Here is a 21690-nt window from a genome sequence, read left to right as displayed (position 1 = left end):
GGGAAGCGGCCCGGAAGCGTGCGGAGCGCATGCGCGAGCCGCCGTCAGCGCATGCGTCCTGTTAGCTCTCCGGTGTATTCACACAGGTAAGGCAAACACAGAGAAGCGCCTCTAGGTTTTTCCACTTTGCGCATGCGCAACGGGAAGTCCGGGCAGTTCTTTTTTTATACCGGCCTTGTGCTCTGCGCGTGCGTGCAGGTTGTATGGTGGCCCACTGGGACTATTCGCTCTGTGTGTGTAGTGCGCATGCGTGGAGGTTGTTAGGCGGCCGGGTGGAACTAGCTCCGTGTGTAGTGCGCATGCGTGGAGGTTGTATGGCGGCTGGGTGGAACTCGCTCAGTGTGGCCTGGTGGAATACTCGTGGTGTGTAGTGCGCGTGCGTGAGGGCTTGCTTCCCGGGGAGCTTGCTTGGCACATTAGGGTGAATTGGTGCAGCAGTTTCTAATGCAGGCTGGGTTTTTTTTGCATTTGTTTGGGAAAGCATTTAAAGATCCTGGTAATATAGGGCTGTAAAATAATGACAAAGCTTGTTTTATGTCATTATATTTCTAATCCAATAATCTACATCTCATTGTAACAAATTTGCATGGGGATGGTAGGCAGGCACTGATGGGGGTTTCTGTTTCACTGTCGCTTTGTGCGTGCTTGGAGCAGTGATGCTCAACCAGGGGGATCTGAGATCCAAGGGTGACGCACGAGTCGCAAATTTAGCCCACGGACTTCAAATAGGAATTCCCAGCATTAAACACATCCTGAAGATTTGCACCCTATACAGAGTAATTAAGTCACACAATAGTACGAGCTTTTGTGAGCCTGTCAGAGCCTGTTATCTCCCTTTCTCAAACACATTCCACCTTGGGGTGGTCTCTCTGAATATTTGGCAATGAACCTGCTGTTTTTCTGTAGTCAGAAATGAGGGAAAACAAGATCTGGCATTCTTGTGGAATAAAACAATCATTCAGAGCTACATACACAGTGAAGGGCAAGGCTGGCTGACTAGATTAAGAAGGACTAGCCCTGGTTACCTTGCAGTTTATAGATAAGCAACTGCATCAGGGTCTAGCAGAGATGGTATCTTTTATTAGACCAACAAGTTTTTTTGCATTTCAGGCATCAAGAGCAAAAATTGTAAAAGTTCTCCTGGGTAGAAATGAAAGTTCATATTTTATAGGATTTCACAGAGGAGTCGATAGATGGAAAACTCTGGGAGCCTCTCACCTCTTAAAAGGTCCTGTGATGAATCTGATGATGCAGGGTCAATGAAGCATAGTTACTAATTAAAGTAGTCTAAAATAGATGAGCCCTATTAGAATTACACTTTATACCTCCCCAGCTCAGTCCCATACAAGCTTCAGATTGCCCGCCTCTTTCCCACTCCAAGGCAGTAATTATTTCCTGCCCCATCTGTCTCTGTGTCTCCCAATTTTGTTGGGGGGAGGCTGGATATACTTTTCATTTGCAAATGAAGCCCATTCACTTAAGGATGTTGTCAATGGGACCACTGAGAGGTGGTGATTCAATCCCTGGATTTGAGGATAATCTCTACAAGGGTTCACTGATGGGTCTAATAAATACAGCCATCTAGGGCGGGGCTTGGCTGCACAAAATATTTCTTATGCCTTGGAGAATTCCTGTCAAACCGGCTAATTTATCTCTGGTAAAGTAGCTCACCCTACTTGCAGCCTCTGACTCTAGTTCACCCAACACTGTTTTCTAAGGTTGAGGGGTTCCTAGGCCTCCTTTCCTCCCCAGTTTAGCCTGGGAAAGCAGGAAAACATTGCAGCCTGGGTGAAGCTAGCTAGGTCATTTCTGCTGGCAACCAATTATTTCTTATCTTTTCCAAATCAGTCAAAATTTAGTTGGGCAAAGCCCAATAGTCAAGTTCCAAAATTCAACTGAGCAGAGCTCAATAGTCAAATCTGTGTGGCTTTGCCACTGGGCAAGTATGCTCCCTCCCAGACTTGTTGGTCCGGGGCTTTGGATACTCCCCACATCCAAACAGGTATCCTTTGCGCAAGCCCCAGACCCGGAGGCCTCAGGGTTCAGATGCCCCCAGTCTTGCTTGATCTTAGCTAAAAGCCCAGGAACTGATGGCTCAGCCAGTGTTATTTTAACTGCTTTAAATGTGGATACTTGAAGCTGTCTTCATTTGTTGTTTTTCCTTTTCCTACCCCTTTTACAGCCTGCTTTGAGTTTTCTTCTTGGGCTCTGTTTGCATGGCTGTCACAGCCAGGTCTAGCCTTTCCATCTCCACCCCTGCACGTTCCTTTAAAATACTCGTTTTCCAGCATGGTGCTGGCTGATATATATCACCGCATCCAATACAACTGGCAGCTCTTTAAGCTGTGTCCAAGTCTCTTCTGCTAGAGCTGAGATGTTGAGCTTTTACCAGGACCTAGAAGCTCATTCCAGCAATGACATCCATTATCACTGCTGAAGCAGAAGTGCTGCCTGCTTCACATTGCACAGGTGGTTGCAGCTCCTTGGTGTGCTAGAGGTGTCTTCCAGAGTCAGAGGTTTCCTGGAATTTGATCCAAGGGACTGAATGATCCCTGTGGTGCTAGTTTGGTGCATGCAGGTGCCCAAGGAGGTGAGAAACACCTAGTCCCCTGCTTCATTTGCTTAACTCAAGCTAGCTATGTGTCTTCCACAGCTCATCACTGAGCCTTTACCCTGCGAAACCCCTGCAGGGCAGGGTTGAACTGGGGGGGGGGGTGCACCACCCAGTTTGGCCCCTGCCAGCCAGCTGATCTGCCCATCAGTGAGCCATGATAGAGACCATCCTTGAATTGAGGGTTTGCCAACGACGACTATGTCTAAATCATGCCTTGTGAACACCGCTACACCATCTAAACCTTTGCCTTCACCTGCTGCCCTGATAAACAGATGGGAAGCAGACAGAACCATCTGTGGAGCCCTGCTGGACCAGCCTTTATTCTACGCTGGTTCTGCAGCCTGCCTGGGACATAAGCCAGCTATTCACTGAGCTCACGATCTTGCCTCTGTTGTAGTTGCGTCTCCCAACACCTGAATAGAATAAGACACATACAGAATCATAGAAAAAGTAGGGCTGAAAGGGACCTCCAGAAGTCGCATCTAGTCCAACTCCCTTCTTGAGGCAGGATGATCCCTAACCAGACAAACCACAATCTAAATTCTACATAAGACTGCCATCAACCCTGACAACACAGACCTAACACACCAACCTGTCACGGGTAAAGCAAGGGAACCATGGCAGCCAACGTCCTGCTTCTATGAAATGTCGTTAATGCTCAAGAGATTATAGGTGGAGTGCCCCCCCCTCCCCAAAACAGCACCAATCCCAGGGGGGTAAAATTCCTTCCTGACCCCAAATATGGCATCAGTCTGACCCTGAGCAGAGGGGCAAGATGCTTTAACCAGCTTTGGTCTCAGCAGGAGCATTGGCACAGCCCAGTCCCTCTTCCCCGGCTGCAGACAGCATCCAGTGCCTTTGGGGGAGGTTTAAACCCCGCTGACACATGGAGCAGGCAGGAAGGGAGAAGGTGACCAGCAAAGCCCAGAAGTCAGGGACGTCCTCATATTAGAGCACAGATATCACTGCACTTCCATCGTCCCCACCCAGCGGCTGTTTTCCTGAACAGCTCGACACCTCCCTGCTCTGATGGTGCAGATCCAACCTAAACGTATTTGGCTGCAACTTGATGCTGTTGGTCTCTCTGCAGCAGAAGAGAAAAGGGGTCTCGCACTTCTTTTTGGCAGCCCTTCAGGTATTTGCAGGCTGCTCTCACGGCCCCTCTTCAGCACTTTTCTCTTCTCCTAGGACTTATTTTCCAAGCCCTCCTCGGACTTCTTAACCCGAACCCTCTTTGTTGCCTGTCTTTGGGCCCTGGAGGAACTGGAGCTTGCATCCACGTGGAAGCTTGAGCTCTGCAAGTGTGGGGTGCAGGTCCATTGCTTCCTTTTACCCCTCCCTGGACTGGGTTGTGGGGCTGAGAGGGTTCTCCTCCTGGGCCCTGGGATCTTTACTCTCATGCCCTGTCCTGAGTTGATCCCTGAGCCCTTTCCAATCCACCCCCCACTTGCTTTGGAAGCAGCTCAGCCTGGACCACAGAGGCCAGCAAGCCTCCCAAGCCCAGCCGCCACACTTCTGTCCCCAGTGGGCTCTCTTAGAACTACAGCTCCCGGCAAGCCTTGCGGCCGCCTCGATTACCGGCCCCCTCACTCGCAATGCAGGCTGGGAGTGGCAGTCTCCTTGTCCGGCATGGCTCGGATTGGCTGCGAGGTAGGGGGGCGGAGCGCCGCTTTTCGCGCGAAAGGGGCGGGCCTTCAGGCGGCAACTGAGCCAATGCTTGGGGAGGGAGCTGGAGTGATGGCAGGACTGTCCAATGGGGGAGGCGGGGCCGAGGGGCGGGCGGCGCGGGCAGTGACAGCGCGCGCGGATTCGAAGCGGCGGCGGTTGGCGGCGGCACCGCGGTGAGGTGATCACGGCCGGGGGAGAGGAGGGGTGCTCGCAGTTAATGAGGAGGCGAAGTAATTAATCGCTTAATAGAAGTAATTAACGAACGCGTCAATTAAGCGAGTTAATGAAGGTGCTGGGATCGGCTCCGTATTTGCGGGATCGATTAAGCAATTAATGAAGGTGATTAAGGGGATCGAAAAGTGATGATTAATCACCCTCTCGATCCCTTACCCGATCCCTTAACCGATCCCTTGATCACCTTAATGAATGCCATTATGCCATCAGTGGGTGGGATCAGTGTCACAACTGATGTGACTACATTATCGATTAAGCGATGAATTAATGCGATTAAGTGATGCCTGGATCATATGGATCAAGTAATTAATGACTGGTATTAATTGATGAATGAAGCAGTTAATGTGGTTAAGTGATCTCTGGATCACAGGGGTTAAGCGATTCATGACTGGCATTAATTAAGCAATTAATGTGGTTAAGTGATCCCTGGATCCTAGGGGTTAAGCAATTAATGACTGGTATTAATTAAGCAATTAATGTGGTTAAGTGATCCCCGGATCATAGGGGTTAAGCGATTAATGACTGGCATTAATTAAGCAATTAATGTGGTTAAGTGATCCCTGGATTGTAGGGGGTTAAGCAATTAATGACTGGCATTAATTAAGCAAGGTGGTTAAGTGATCCCTGGATCATAGGGGTTAAGCAATTAATGACTGGCATTAATTAAGCAACGTGGTTAAGTGATCCCTGGATCGTAGGGGTTAAGCGATTAATGACTGGCATTAATTAAGCAATTAATGTGGTTAAGTGATCCCTGGATTGTAGGGGGTTAAGCAATTAATGACTGGCATTAATTAAGCAACGTGGTTAAGTGATCCCTGGATCATAGGGGTTAAGCAATTAATGACTGGCATTAATTAAGCAAGGTGGTTAAGTGATCCCTGGATCATAGGGGTTAAGCAATTAATGACTGGTATTAATTAAGCAATTAATGTAAGGTTAAGTGATCCCTAGGGGTTAAGCAATTAATGAATGCTTATGACCAATTAAGCAATTAATGTGGTTCCCTAGGGGGTTAAGCAATTAATAAATGCTATCCATCAATCAATTCAGCAGTGAATGTGGTTACGCGATACATCGCTGGTATGGATTAAGCAATTAATGCGATTGCTTAAGCAATCACCTGGCGGCATCGATTTAAGCAATGAATTAATGTGACTGATTAATTGATTACTGCTGTTGTTTTATTAGGCCGTGGCTGGGCCTGTGGCCTGCCGGGTCCTACGACACTGCTGCGCTGCGGAGCAGGAAACCAGCCGAGGGCTTCGTCTGCCCCCGGCCCGTGCGCGTGCACCAGCTTGGGGGGCTGGTTCAGGGGAGCGGTGCGCCGCGTGTGACAGGATACAGTAATGGCGCGGGGAAGGTAAAGGGGTCACAACTGGGGTCAGGAAGGAATCCCCCCCCCACCGTCAGACTGGTACGGACTGGGGAGTTTTCCCTTCCTCTGTAGCAGGGGCATGGCCTCTGCAGTGTAAATATTAACACCCATTTCTAGGAGCAGGATGCTGGCGGCTGCCCTGCTTTCCCTGCGGCAGGGCCGAGGACGATGCCGGGGTAATGGAGTTGTTTTGCTAAGAGTTTGGATGGTGGGTTTGCCTAGGCTGGTCTGAGTGGCCTGCTGCAGGACCTGGGCCCGTGAGCCCCAGCGCACCTGGCAGGCCGCAGCAGGAGGATGAGTTTGGGCTGATGCAGCCCCGGTCGCTACCCCCAGCTCCTCGGCTGCCACGTGCCCCAGGCCAAAGTTGCCGTGTGCTCCACATGACAGTGGCAGTGGTCCCAGCACATGGCATGCAATGGAAGCTGGAGCTGCTGCATGCATTGGGCAGGAGCCGGAGCTGCTGCTGGCATTCCTGCCGCTGCCAGAGCCGCCCCATCTCCTGGGCTGGATCCAGTCCAGAAGAAGCTCCACAGTCCAGATCCAACCCAAGACAGGAAGCGAGTTTATTAACATCTCTGCCTTAATGCATTGCTGCCACTTAATTAGCCTGCACATGGTGCCAGTGCTAATGTGTCTGTCCTGCTTCTGGTTCAGGAGGTAGCATCTGCAGAGCTGGGGCAGGGAAGGCGGTATTGTGCTCTGTTGTCCCACTCAAAGTCCCCATGCTGCTTCCAGTTCTGAATACCATAAGGATCTCTCTGCAGTTGTCACTGGGGGCTACAGGATCAAAAACTACTACCGTAACCTGATTTGCATTTAGCTGATCCTGCCGTGGGACAGGGCGATGGCATAAGTGCCCTCTCAAGGTTTCTTCCAAGCCTATTTTCTGTCATCACAAGAGGGATGCAATGGCATTGCAAAGCAATACATAGAGATTGATCAAAGGAAATACTAATTTCCACAGTAAGCGTTGAACTTGTGGTTGCAGGACAGCTCTGCCGCAAAGATCTTAGAAGATGCAGCCAAGGCTGACTGTTCACATGGATACTTCAAATATCTGCCACCCTATTAACTAAGATAACAATAACTTTAATGTAGGTTATAAACCTTTATACTTCAAAGCATAACCGAACCAATAATCCAGACAGGTTAGGAAGAAACTCCCCCTTCTGGCAGATTATTCAGTACTTAAATAAAGCGTTGCTTTATGTAACTCTTGCTTTGAAACTTCTTGTACTGGCCTTTGGGGGAACACCATAATGGCCATAATACTGTTTGGATCTGGGAGAGCAGTTCATTTGTTCAGTGACGGGCATCTTTCTATGGAAAGGTCTGTATCGAGCAAGGTGAGTCCAGCTGGAACAGGTGCACAGGAGGATTACTAGAATGAGCTGGACACTTTTAATACGGAGGAGAATAAAAAAGCTTGGTTTATTAGGCTTTTTGTAAGGGGATATAGTTGCTGCCTGTACATCAGTGATTCTCAGTCTGGAGGCTTTGAGATCCTTTCAGTGATACCATGGGTTGCCATATAACGCAAACACTGTCAGTTTTATAAACGTGCTTCACCAGATAAGCCCAGAGATTTCAAATAGAAATCCACGCCTGTGGTCTTTCTGAGTTCTTTGCTATAGAAAAGAACCCCACTCTCTTATTTTTCTGTCGGCAAAATAAGAGTGAAAATGAAGAGCTGGTGGGTCTCGAGCCTATCCAGGGGTGCCTCAAGTCTAACAAGACTGAGAAAATTTGGTAAATACATCTGATTGGTAAATGCCAAGAAGGTGGCACACAAACTAATGGACATAGAGTGCCCATATACAAATTTAGTCTGGAAATCGAGAGGACTTCTAAACATAAGAACAGTGTGATGTTCTGGGACAGCTTCCCACATGGAAGTGTGGGGGGGCAGAAAACCCAGCCAGCTTTAAAATGAGCTTGATTAGGTTATGAAAGGGATTGTCTGATATGTGAAGAATGGTAGAGATTCCTTCCTGTCCTCTGCTGCTGTCATTACGACTACATCTAACATGGGCTTCTCTCCTGTATGCTGCAAAGATAGCAGCTCCCACATGCGTTATCTGCTTTCTGTCCATATTCCTTATCTAATCCTGAGTCCTCTCCTCCACTTGTCACAGCCTCATACTACCAAAATCGATAAATCACCTAAAAGGTTTTAAAATACGTGGTTGCAACACATAAGCTTGGTGTAAAATGCCAAATTAGAGCAGCACTGACGCGTTTGAGCTTGAAGCGTTAGAAATAGCATTTAATAATCGAATCCAATTATAATTCCTAATTTGACATGGTAATTCACCTTGAAAAGGGATGAGAGGGGGAGTACGTTAATTTTCCTTACGTCCTCCGAAAAAATTCCTTAAATCTTTTTCTACTTGAAGTTTCTTATGTATAGTCCCTACCTAGGAAGAGGCATTTTCCAGGAATGAAATATGATATTTGAGAGAGAGGAGTTTCACAAATGAGGGTTTGGGACAGTGATTTTTTTCTCTTTCATTTTATTTTTAAATAAATATTTAAACTTCTCAAGAAACCCCCAAACATATATATCCAGTGGACAATGACTTTCTTTAATATTTTACATAAAGCATGCACGTCCTTTAAGATATTTCAAATTTTAAAGCTGATTTAGAGATGGAGCATTATGCAATATTTTTTTTCAATGCAATTATATTTATTTAGGGTTTTTTTGTTTTTTTTGTTTAACTTCCAGGTGCTCTGGCAAGGAGATGGCGGCTGTTACTCCAAGGAAAAGGAATCGTAGTTCTACCACACCTGATGGGTGCGTTAGCTATTGACAACTCCTTTCCACAGACGCATTTCATCCTTCCTGTTTTTCACAGTAGAAAACTGAATATTTATTGCTTCACTTGATGTACTTTGGATATAACAAATCTTTTAAATCTCTCCTTAATACTTTTACGATATAGTGGAAAAAAGTAGTAGGGTGTTTATGAGAAGCAATAAATTCAGTGGTTTTTCATTCTTCATTAATGTGTAATGCTTTATAGTGTACTGAACAGCTTGACAGCTTTTATTTAAAGGATAAAGAGAACCTCAAGCTGTAAATCCTGCTACATTTGTAATATAATGTAAACCTACAAATTAGGATAGAAAATTAGTCACCCAATATTCTGTTGATCCAAGTTTATGGGTTAATTACAGATTGAAGGAATACTTTATTTTGCTTGCAAGTGGCTTGTGTATAGTGGTAACTTTTTTACGTGGCAGTTACAAACATGGAGAGGCGGTTGCAGTTCTAAAGAGAGCCAATAACATAAACATTGGTTTTAAGCAAGAGCTTAGAAACTGAGGAGAGGGGGAACCCAGAAATCATTTTTTTAAGAGCCTGATATCCAGAGGGTTTTTTTGCCTATAATTCTTTTTTCAGCCCCAGCTACATCATCCCAGCCAAGGCTTTGTCTAGCCAGGGCTTCAACACCTCCAAGGATGATGATCTTACCACCTCTCTGGGGAGCCTGTTCCAGTGCTTTACTACCCTCCTCGTGAGAGGTTTTCCAAATATTGGACCTAAACTTTTCTTGCTGCAGCTTGAGCCCATTGCTCCTTGTTCATCATCTGCCCCCACTGAGAGCAGCCCAGCTCCATCCTCTTTGCAGCCCCCCCTGCAGGGAGGTGAAGGCTGCTATTCAATCCCCCTCGGTCTTCTCTTCTGCAGACTCAGTCAGCCCAGTTCCCTCACCCTCTCCTCATGTCATGTGCTCCAGCCTCCCAACCATTTTCATTGTCTTTTAATACAAGAGACATTGACCATTGAAAAAATGAGTTTGAAAGTAGCTGGGGATGGCAGACTTCCTGCATATTTGTAACTCACTGCTGTGTGGATGTCTTGAGGAAGCAGAGGGAAACTGTGTCCAACACTGTCATACAAAAATATTGGAAAGTTTGTGTTCATTTCCGAAGTAAGAAAAACAGCAAACAACTAAAATCAGCAAACTTGTAAATACTATTTACTCCTGATCAACGAAAGGGAATATTAAGTGTTATTCCTGGAAATCTTCTGACAAGATGCATGGTGCTAATGATGAACAAGGATATGCAATGGCAGTTATGTTGCTTTGTGCTCTAAGAAACTTAGGCAGTAAAAGAAAATTCTAGTTTGCGTGGAGACAAAAAAATGTAAGGAGAAAAATGCTAAACTCTATATTGTCGTTTGTTCATATGGGTAACTCTCAGTACAGTTTATGGGAACTACATCGACAGAAGGTAGCAGATAGCTCTGTGTTGTTGAGAGGCTTGGAGTGAGATTTAATCAAAGAACCAAAATAGTTTGTGTAGGTATTTCCCAAAAGAGGAAACTATTTTTGAAAGAATTGAAGAACCATGATTGATAGAAGAATTCTCCAATATGTAAGACAGAGAAACATTTAACTTAATTTGATTTATTTTTCATAGTGCACTCTTGGCTCTCATGGCTCCAGTGAAAAAACTGATGAGGGACTTCGGTGAGGGCTTGTCGCCAGCAAAGTCATCTACGGATCATAGTTTTGCTTCTCAGAAAAAAAATCCCCGTACATCCAGGGATGAGGATAAAGAAAACCAGACTTTGCCCCTGAAATCATCATCATCAAGGGACTTGGAGAATTCCCCGCTTCAGACAGCCAGTGTCCCAAAGGCAGCATGTTGGGAGTTCCCAAGTAAAGTGTCCCCCAAATCTGGTTCCACGTACAAGTCTGTTTTGCCTGCTGCATCCTTCTACAGCAAAGAAAAATGGTACCTCACTCCACTGGAGAGAAAGCTGGTGAAAGAAATTCGGCCTTTCAGTCAAAGAAACAATGATGGAAATCTCCCCACTGCCAACAAGACGGAGAAAGTACAGGTAAATGTGAAGCGGGTTAGGAATACAAGCTCAAAAGCATCCAGGCACCCCAAGGCTGTAGCAAAGACCTCTAAGAAAGCCAAGCTGGATACAGTCCCTGTGAAATCTGAGGTGGAAAAGAAGAGTACTAATGGCCTTGTGGAAAAGAAAACAGAGGATCCGTTCAGAGTGTTAAGCATGAAAGTAAAACCGATGTTGAAACTCCAGATGGGAGCTGCATTCTTTTCCACTGGGAGGAAATCCCACTCTGGTCCTAAAAAGCTTCCTTCAGCCCCCAGATCTCTTCAGCCTCTCTCCAGATCTGCTGCAGAGGATGATCAGGCCGGGTTGTTGGCAAATGCAAAGGTTTGCTCAACTGATGAAAACAAAATTGATGAGGCCAGCAAGGAATCGAAACATGCATCTGGGCTCCAGAAGGATGATCAGGAAGGAGTGACGAGTATAAGCCAAAAGGACGCTGTCTGTGAAGTAGAAGCACCTCTGCAGAAAATCAACTGCACCCTTGCCAGTCCATCTGGTTCCTCAAAGCCCCTGACTCCAGGGGACGTGGTAAGTACACACACAGACGCGTCCTAGTGACAAGGATGTTTGCTGGCCTTGTTCGGCAGGGATGCAGTAATGCATATTTAGGTACAGGGAACCATGTGGTGCCTCACCAAAGCATATTTGAGAACTTTATCAAAGACAGATCCTTTACAGATCCACTTCTGGGACTTCAGACATTAATTGGAGAGATCTTGTTCAGTGAAGTTTTGATGTCGCAGGGCAGGGCAGCATTGAAACAAATCCTTGAAATATAGGTTTGGGCTGTGCTGATTTGGGTGAGAAAATGTTCTTTTTGTTTTGTTCTCTGTGTCACAACTGCTACGTCACAATGAATAATTCAGTATAGGTTAGCTGAGAGGAAAACTTGCTAGAAAAGATGCTATGTAAAGCTGGATTTTTACCCTTTTTGGTCGTGGCCACGCAGTGTGCAGCACTGCAGACATATCTGCAGTACCACATACCACACATAATGTGGGGCCTCTGCAGGACACGCTAGGAAATCTGGTCGTCACACCAGACAGCAACACTAACCTGTTTAACAATTTCTTTCCCTCCATTTTTCTGAGCAGGGACCGGGTCCCCCCCCCTCCTCCCGGGACCCTCCGTAGGTTCCAGGGGAGGCGCACCCAGGCCTAGGGTCAGTGAGGATCTAGTCAGGGAACTTCTGGAGGGACTGGACGTATTTAAATCAGCAGGTCCTGGCGATCTGCACCCCAGGGTGCTGAGGGAATTAGCAGAGGTCATTGCAGGACCCCTGGCACGGCTTTACGAGCACTCATTGTGCTCTGGCGTGGTGCCAGAGGACTGGAAAAGGGCCAATGTGGTTCCCATTTTCCAAAAAGGGAGGAAGGAGGACCCAGGAAACTATAGGCCAGTCAGTCTTACCTCGATCCTGGGTAAGCTTTTTGAGAGAATTATCCTGGCGCATGTCCGCGAGGGGCCAGCAGGGGAGATCATACTTAGAGGCAACCAACATGGGTTCATTAGAGGCAGGTCCTGCCAGACCAACCTGGTGGCCTTCTACGACCAGGTCACAAAATCCTTAGACGCAGGAGTAGCAGTGGACGTAGTCTTTCTGGACTTCAGGAAGGCCTTCGACACTGTCTCTCACCCCATTCTCATTAAAAAACTAGGAGACTGTGGCGTTGACACTTACACAGTCAAGTGGGTCGCTAGTTGGCTGGAGGGCCGCACCCAGAGAGTGCTGGTGGACAGGTCATTTTCGACTTGGAGGGATGTGAGCAGTGGGGTCCCCCAGCACACATACAAGCTGGGAAGTTCCCCCTTGAGAGCACAGAGGCGGAAAGGGATCTTGGAGTCATTATTTACTTCAAGAAGAATATGAGCTGCCAATGCCAGACCACAGCCAGCAAAGCCAACTGCACCTGGTCGTGCATCTAAAGATGCATCTCAAGCCGGTTCAGAGAGGTGATACTCCCCCTCTACGCGACTTTGGTCCGGCCTCAATTGGAGTACTGCATCCAGTCCTGTGCACTGCACTTTAAGAAGGATGTGGCCTGCCTTGAGGGGGTTCAGAGGAGGCCACCCGCTTGGTTGGAGGGCAACAGGGCAGGCCCTACGAGGAGAGGCTGAGGGACCTGAACCTGTTCAGTCTCAGCAAATGGAGGCTGAGGGGGGATTTGGTGGCTGCCTACAAACTCGTTAGGGGAGATTAGCAGCAAATAGGAAGGGCCCTATTCCCCCCAGCAGCTCCTGGGGTGATGAGGAACAATGGCCAGAAGCTGCTGGAGATTAGGTTCAGGTTAGAGAGTAGGAGGCACTATTTCACTGTTAGGGTGGCTAGGATCTGGAACCAACTTCCTAAGGAAGTGGTCCTCGCTCCTACCTTGGGTAAATTCAAAAAGAGGTTGGATGAACACCTGTCTGGGGTTGTGTGATCCCAGCATGTGCTCCGGCCAGTGGCAGGGGGTCAGACTAGATGATCTATTTAGGTCCCTTCTGACCCCTAACTGCTATGAAACTATGAAGGGCTTGGTCCTCGGGCCTGCACTGTTCAACATCTTCATCAGTGACTTGGATGAGGGGGTAAAAAGCACCCTGTTCAAATTTGCAGGCGACATGAAGATGTGGGGGGAAGTGGGCACTCTAGAAGGCAGGGACAGGCTGCAATCAGACCTGGACAGGTTCCAGGGGTGGGCGGATGAGAACAGGATGGGTTTCAACACTAACAAGTTCAAGGTGCTGCACCTGGGGAGGAAGAACCAGCAGCACACCTACAGGCTGGGGAACTCCCTTCTCGTCAGTGCAGAGGCAGAAAAGGATCTTGGAGTCATCATTGATGCCACAATGAACGTGGGCCGACAGTGTGGGGACGCGGTCAGGAAGGCCAACCACACCTTGTTGTGCACCCACAGATGCATCTCGAGCAGGTCCAGGGAGGTGATCCTCCCCCTCTATGCGACACTGGTCAGGGCGCAGGTGGAGTACTTCGTCCAGTTCTGGGCGTCGCACTTCAGGAGGGATGTGGTCAGCATGGAGAGGGTCCAGAGGAGGGACACCCGCATGGTCAGGGGGCAGCAGGGCAGGCCCTACAAGGAGAGGCGACAGGACCTGAACCTGTTCAGCCTCCACAAGAGAAGGCTGAGGGGGGATCTAGTGGCCATTTACTAACTAGTCAGAGGGGACCAGCAGGCATTGGGGGAGTCCCTGTTCCCCCGAGCACTACCAGGAGTGACTAGAAATAACAGTCACAAGCTGGCAGGGGGTAGATTCAGACTAGACATCAGGAGGCGCGACTTCGCTGTCAGGGCGGCTAGGATCTGGAACCAACTTCCAAGCGAAGTGGTGCTGGCTCCAACCCTGGGGTCTTTAAGAGGAGGTTAGACGAACACCTTGCTGGGGTCATTTGACCCCAGTACTCTTTGCTGCCATGGCAGGGGGTTGGACTTGATGATCTGCTCAGGTCCCTTCTGACCCAACCTACTATGAAACATTCAGCTGTTCTCTGTGCTGCAAGGTAGCAGCAAGGGGTGGGTGGGGGGGATTGATCCCTGGATATCTGGGGGTCAAAAAAATGGAGTGGTGCATGTGGGGGCAACATACATTGCTCAAAACCAGAGCTTGACGAGCTGGAGCCGCACTCCAGCTGCTGGCCAGGCTCCGAGGAACAGGATCACTGCTGCTTCAGCCCCTGGAGGCGCCCAGGATCCTAGGAAAGGATCCCCTACGCCACCTGGGATAACCTGCCGCATGAAGTGCGTGGCGCAGGCATTCCATGGGGACAACTAGCAGTGGCACAAGGTGTCCTACTGGTAGTTGTCCCCAGGGAATCAAACATCCACACTTGTGTGGATGCAGCCTTTGGGTTTATAGAAGTTAACACTTTTAAAAACAGAGATAGTTTTCCTGATATTTGTAAGGTTTTTAAAAATAAGTGTGGCCTTCCCTAGATGACTTCTGGAGGATCTCAAATTTGTACTTTGGGTATTCTTTTCCTGCCTCTACCTCAAATGAAGCTCAATGTTGAATCTTTACTGAGCATTCATTTCTGCAAAGCATGTATTACCTAGCAGAGGTGCAGGTACTAGCAAAAAGAATTTTGGATTGAAAGGACCAAGGGTGTTTTGGAGAGTTATGGCAATTTTGAAACCATTTTATGTGCAATGAGTGGGAAACTGCACAGCAACGGGGAACACTGATGGGAGCACTGTCAAACACGCCCATCGTTTAGGGCTCTGTGGATGTGGTCCACTAAATTATCATTGTGTTTAAAATGGTTTTATTTTAAAATTACCATGACTTTCTGAAACACCCTTTTAATGTACTCTTTGTTTGTTTAGCTTGTTTCTGACCTTCACAGCATTTATAACTTCCGCACTTCTTCAGTCCCTGCAGAACCTGTTCCAGTGTTTAGTAAAGCACTGAAACAGGTTCCTCAGAGAGGTGGTAGACTCTCCATCCTTGGAGGTTTTTAAGACCTGGCTAGACGAAGCCTCAGCTGGGGTTATCTAGTTGGGGTTGGTCCCGCTTGGAGCAGGGGTTGGACTAGATGTGACCTCCTGAGCTCCCTTCAACCCTCATTTTCTATGATTCTATGACCCCTGGACAAGTGAAACAACATGCATGTTGGGAAGACAAGACAGGAGGAGGTTGCAGTGATTATAAGGATTATTAATCAAATGTAACAAAATATTTTGATCCAACCTTTGAAAAGTGTAGTTAGGGTACCTCACCCTGTGGCTGCGTGGTTTGAGATCCTTGAAAGGGGGTTGCTTTCCAGGAAGGACTGAGCACTTACCAGCTAGGTCACTTTTAAGATGTCTCCAGCTGGGTACTCAACTACCAAGGCGTTGAATCGCAAGGTGTTGTGACAGTGTCAGCTTCTAGGTCTAGAAGTAAATAGGTCTGACTTGCTTTGGGCATGCATTTGGACCTCATACAATGGAAGTTCAATAGCACTCCAATGCTTACGTTTAAAAATCGCCCCAAAGCTCAGCCCTGAACAATTAAGTCCCTGCCAGGTCTTGCTTTTATTTTTATGGTTTGCTAGAGATTTGTTTAGGTTTGGATATGAGCCCAGGGTTCTTATCCAGCATGTAGATGCCAGAGGTGAGGGTGGCTACACAATGAGTGCAGCAATAAAATGTCAAATTCAAAACAGGTTTTCAAACTATTTCATTACATTTGATGCCATATTTTGGCTGCCATGCTCTGGCATCTAAAATGTAGGCATGTTGGAATACTTTAATAGCTGTATGGGCCTTTCAGAGGAAACAGGGAACAAGGTGGGTAATAGTTTTCATTGGACTAATGTGTTTTATATTCCTGTGTTGGTTCAGTAAAGAGCTATTTATTGCCTTTTTGTTCACTTGTGCTGTATTACTATATCCAGCACATTCCTGACTTGATTGCCAGCTTGGTTTTACAATATAGTATTAATAAAATAAAAATGTTGGCTTGTGTGACAATCTCACACATGCAGTAAAAAAATGTAACTTCAAAGCAGCTGGCTCTGCCTGAGCGTAGGTTTTTATGTTGACAAACGACGTTTCTCAAAAGGTAATTGTAGCATTGGGCATATGAAAATGAATTGTGATTTTTTTGCAATCGGTAGAGGCCAGCCTTGTGCCTTGATCTAGTTTCAAATTGCTCCTGTTTGAGCTAATTGTTGTAGTTGGTGACTTTCCAGAGAATTAAGACTTTGGTGATGGGGAAGAAAGGATTCATTTGTTTTCACATACAAGGGAAACGGGGAGTTGGGCAGAAGCTTAAGCAGAAATCAATTTGGCACACTACCCGAGTCTTTGCAGGAAGTTCCCTAAACCTTTGCAATTTCATAATTATAAACAAAGGATGGAACGGAGTATAACCAATATAGAGATGAAGAAAAAGCACAAAATACTGTAACAAAAGTCCTGGGATTTGCAAAACATGGAAAAATAGGAAAGTGGATCAAGTGTATGTAGTTATACACTTCGTGAACCAGGAAACCATAGTCATGATGTCTTGCTATAAAATTATTTATTGTGACATTTTGGAGCTGCTTTCGTGACTGCTGAAGAGTTAGACAAGTGTGGCCAAGGAAGAGACATATTGACAATTGGTTAAAAGCAAGAAGGGCCTTGATAGGCTGCTCCATTTTTTTGCAAGTTATAATCTTGAGGTGTTAGAATCATAGAAAATGAGGTTGGAAAGAACCTCAGGAGGTCACATCTCATCTAACCCCTGCTCAAAACCAGACCAGCCCCAACTACATCATCCCAGTCAAGGCATTATCTACCCGGGTTTTCAACACCTCCAAAGATGGAGACTCCACCACATCTTGGGGAGCCTGTCCCAGTGCTTCACCACCCTCCTAGTGAAAGTTTTTCCTAATATCCAACCTTAACTTCCCTTTTTTCCACTTGATCCCAGTATTTCTTGTCCTGTCATTTGCCCCCACTGAGCAGCTCCATCCTCTTTGCAACCCCCTTGCAGGGAGTTGAAGGCTACTATTAAATACCCCCTCAGTCTTCTCTTTTCTTCAGACTAAATCAGCCCAGTTCCCTCAGCCTCTCACAAGTCACGTGCCTCAGCCCCTGAAACACTTTTGTTGCCCTCCGCTGGACCCTTTCCAATTTGCCCACATCCCTTCTGTAGTGGGCGGCCCAGAACTGAACACAGTGCTCCGGATGTGGCTTCCCCAGTGTTGCCCATGAGACTACCTGTTCTGCTTGCAGGGACATTACGTGCTGATATTCTATCTTCACCTGAGCATTATATTGTAGAATCTTTAGCCTTTACCAGTAGCATTTCTGTACTGGAAAGGAAAGAGGATGACGTTGCATTCTCTGTGTCATGTGAGGTTCTTGAGCTTGGTGCGATTCTGTAGCTAGCAAGCTGAAAATGAAGCTTTATGAATCTTTGTCTTGATTACAGGACTCAAATGAAATTGGCTCTTCTATAACCTGTGAGTTAGATGATGATGATGATGACGAAATTATTCCTTCAAGTCAGTCTCCAAGTGAGAATAAGAAGGGTAAGTAAAGATGGAGTTGTGTTAATTTAAAGTACCTAAGCATGATTTCTGTTTCAAGTTCAACAACTCAGAAATCCAAGAAAGAGACCCCCCTCTCCCCCCAGAATAGCTGTCCTTAAACCAAAAAAACCTTTAAAACCTAACTTGAACATAAAATTTCAGAACAATAAATAAGGGTGAAATCACATGTTAGACTTAGACCAGGGGTGGGCAAAATATAGCCCACGGGCTGGAATCAGCCCACTGGCAGGTGGCCATCAACTGACGGGATCTAGCCCATGGGTGGCCGGCAGCTCCAGCTTCAGGTGCTAAGTGGTGGTGGATGGGACAGCTTCCACCCTGTGCTGGCTCAGCAGCGTTAGCTGTGGACCCAGGTAGATGTCCCAGTCCCCACCCAAAACCTGCCAGGCACATCCACAGCTGACGCTGGTGCCCTCCCGGGGCTGTTTCTGCCATGTTGGGCAGGTGGTAGCGTAAGCTGAGATTGGGGCTGGCAGGTTCTGGGTGGGGACTGGGATTGGGGTGTGCTACAGCTCTGGAGAGGGAGAGGATCAGGGCATGCTCCATCTCTGGGGAGGAAGACAGAGAGAGGATCAAGGCATGCTACAGGATGGGGATTGGGATGTGCTACAGCTCCAGGGAGGGAGGGAAAGGGGGATACGGAAACAGAGACCTTGAAAAGACACCAAAACTGATTAAGTGGCCCTCGAACCAAAATTATTTTACACTCCTGACTTAGACCATAACTTACCTTAAAACATAAGTGTCCACATGTTCAAGTTTGTTAACTTGTGCTATGTGCTCTCTGGGCATGTCTACGTGTTCATTAACGTGCTATAATTATGGCACACTAAGTTTAGCACCTGTAATGACAAGTACTAACTTAATGCACTGTAATTAGTGCTACTGTGTATTAGTGCAAACAAATGGTCTTTTTGTGTCCATTAGTAGATTAAATCTACTATATATTAGTACATTATTATGGGTTTTGCCCACCACATTAATGCACAGTAGTCTACTGCACTTGAAGCGTCTCGTGTAGAGCATCTCAAAGTGATGCCACTTAAGGCAAGTGTTAACTCCGAGCCATGCTACCCAGCTTGAATTCATATAACTTTAGTCTATTTCACAGAAATGAAACAAGCAATTTGCAATCCTTCAGCATCCCGCGATGCACTACTCCCAGCTCCTCTTCCTTACCACCACCCCCCTCCCAGAGCAGGGAGAGAGCCCAGGTGTCCTGGCTCCTAGCCCTGCTCCTACTTGCCAGTCCTTTAGTGGCAAGTCAGAGCCGTGCAGGCAAGAAATGGTATTAACCAGTTAGAAGTGCTGATGGCACATTCTCGCTTGACCACCACTTACCTAGTGTGGTCAAAGTGTAACATGTGACTTTACCCTTACCCACGGATTGGATTGTATTAACTTGGGTCTCAGTGGGGACTATCCTGTTATGTGAACTAGCTGTGTTTCTTCAGTGAACTACCCAGTTCGTCTCAACTGATCCAATCAATGCACTTACTACCTCCTTCAGCAATGTTCCCTCCCCTTCTATAGAAAAAACTTTTCTTTCCACCAGTCCATTCCTAGTGTCTGACAAAGTAGGTTGTTGCCTATGAAACCTCCTGTCTCTCTGAACCAGTTAGTCTAAGAAGCCACCCTGCCCTACCTTCTGCCTTTCATGTTTGTCTTGCTTGAAAATGTCTGAGTTTCCCAGGAGCTCATTTCTAGATAGTCACTTGTACTTCTTTCAGTATTTAATAGCAGTAATGTCTCTTTCCATTTTTCTTTCCAGCAGGTTTTATCTACCCCATATTCAGTACATTCTCCAGCAACAAAAAAAGGTATGTTGACCTTATTCTAATGTTCTCCAAGAACGGGATTCTGGAGAGAATGCTCACTCCTAACTATCTCTGGAAATCCAATTAAGAAAATATATTAATTCAAAATTTAGCGAACAGATATCTTCCATCGGGATTGTGAGTGAGGAAGTAGAACCATCAGGAGGCGTGAAAGTATTGGCTCCGGTTTTGAGAGGGAGATCAGAACACTAAATCTCTCTTTGGGCTAAAAGCCAGTATAGTATCCAACTGGAAATTAAAGAAATATGGGTTCAGTTCCTGGTGGTACCACATTGTCCTTGTTTGACCACCGTCTGTGTTTCATTAATCCCATCTGTATACTGAAAAAAAGAGGTGACCCTAACCTCTTCTGTCTTAGCAGGTTTAGCAATGAAGCTTGCAGGACAGAGACTTACTCCTGAATGTGTTTGTTGCTCCAGCACAATGAATCGTACACAATTCAGGTTGGAAGGGAGCTCAGGAGGTCACATCTAATCCAACATCCTGCTCAAAGCAGGACCAGCCCCAACTACATCATCCCAGCCAAGGCTTTGTCTACCCTGGGCTTAAAAACCTCCAAGGATGGAGAGTTCACCACCTCTCTGGGGAGCCTGTTCCAGTGCTTCACCGCCCTCCTAGTGAGAAAGTTCTTGCTAATATCTAACCTCAACATCCTTTGCTGCACCTTGAATATAGTCTTGCTCTTGTTTGGGACCTGTAGATGCTACTGTAGTTCAGTGAATAAACCCTGCCCATGTTGAAGGACGGGAAACAGATACCCTGCCTTTACAGATTTGACAGTCTAGTTATATATTTTTTTCTCTCTCGTATAATCTCGTATTAATTTTCAAATATTGAAATACGTTTTTGAAATAAAGTGGTGCTTACTGAGCTCACTTGAGCTGCAGTGCCCTATTTAATTTGCCTGTAAACCTGCGATGGGCAGATGGTAAATCACCTTCTGCCCAGTTCATTGCTTTTCTTTAGTAGCCCCTTTTTAATAGAATGCATAACTAGAACTACGAATGATTCATCCTCGCATCTCTCTGCTAATCTGGTATTTTGGGAGGTACAATGCAGAATGTCCAAAAACCTTCTGAGCACCTAAAAAGTGCAGAACTCTACTCTAACTCAACTAGTACTTGAACTTTTGAGTTCCTTTTTAAATCTTTAGTTGTTTCAGGAGTTTGACATTTATATTAGAGAGAGCTGTGGTTGGGAACTGTCAGGTGATCGCTCTTCTTTCCATAATATCCAACATCCCTGTGGTTGCAGACCATTCATTTTTTGAAAAGGGGGTTGCAGGTTGGAGATAAAGTGGATGGTGTGAACAGAGTTTTTGCTTTATGTCTTCTTGTGCCAAGTTGATCTTTGCCCAGTGCAGTGCGTCTTTACTAGGTATTTTAGAGCCGTTAGCATTTAACAGTCTTAAGCAGATCTATGTATTTTACGCCTTGTTCTGTTACAGTACCAACTCTTTGTTCTGTTAAGTAGATGACGACTGCCCAGCAAGCCAGCTAACTTATAGAAAGTGATCATGCTAACGTATGACTCTGCCCCTGACAACTTGATTAACCCAGTCATAGGTCTATGTTGCTAATGAAAATGCCATGTTTTCCCACACACAAAATAAGAACCTAATAATCCCTCTGTCTTACTTAATCAGCTTTTTAGTACAGATTGTTAGCAAAGGGACATTCTGATCTCAGATTGTTGTGAGCTTAAACACACAATTATTTTACATTTGATAGAGCCAAAAAAAACCTAAACTTGTCACACTGTAATAATTCTCTGCCTCTTAGGAGTGCGGAAAGAGCAAGATCTGTTTACAGTATTTACTTTGTTTCCTTATGTGGCTTTTCAAATACCTTCCATGGTGCAAATGGAATTCTGGAATATGCTGAATTTCTAATGTTTGTGATTAACTGAAAATTGGCCTTGGACTTGCTGTTACCTCCCACACGATGTTGTCTCTTGGGAAGAGATGAGCACAGACTTTTCCTACTTGGACTAGAGTTTAATTTTCTGCTTTGGGAACTCCTCAGCATCTAAAGCTAGAAAACTGTTCAGTGCTTGTGG

At 46.3% G+C, this 21690-nt stretch overlaps 1 protein-coding gene across 7 annotated transcripts in view; it reads left to right on the top strand.

The window, feature by feature from the left end:
* The window catches only part of ESCO2 (establishment of sister chromatid cohesion N-acetyltransferase 2), a 31593-nt gene that overhangs the window by 91 nt on the left and 9812 nt on the right, over positions 1 to 21690 (top strand). For 2 of the 7 annotated variants that reach the window (XM_019493213.2, XM_019493212.2), the window contains exons 2-5: positions 8623 to 8691; positions 10326 to 11298; positions 17674 to 17773; positions 19566 to 19614. In XM_019493213.2, coding sequence (XP_019348758.1) covers positions 8623 to 8691; positions 10326 to 11298; positions 17674 to 17773; positions 19566 to 19614 — 1191 coding nt within the window. The other 5 variants (XM_019493215.1, XM_019493217.1, XM_019493218.2 and 2 more) reach the window with 5 other exon arrangements.

The sequence above is a fragment of the Alligator mississippiensis genome, chromosome 1 (assembly GCF_030867095.1).
Source record: "Alligator mississippiensis isolate rAllMis1 chromosome 1, rAllMis1, whole genome shotgun sequence".
NCBI classification, from domain to species: Eukaryota; Metazoa; Chordata; order Crocodylia; family Alligatoridae; genus Alligator; species Alligator mississippiensis.
This window is presented reverse-complemented; position numbering and strand designations above follow the sequence as displayed.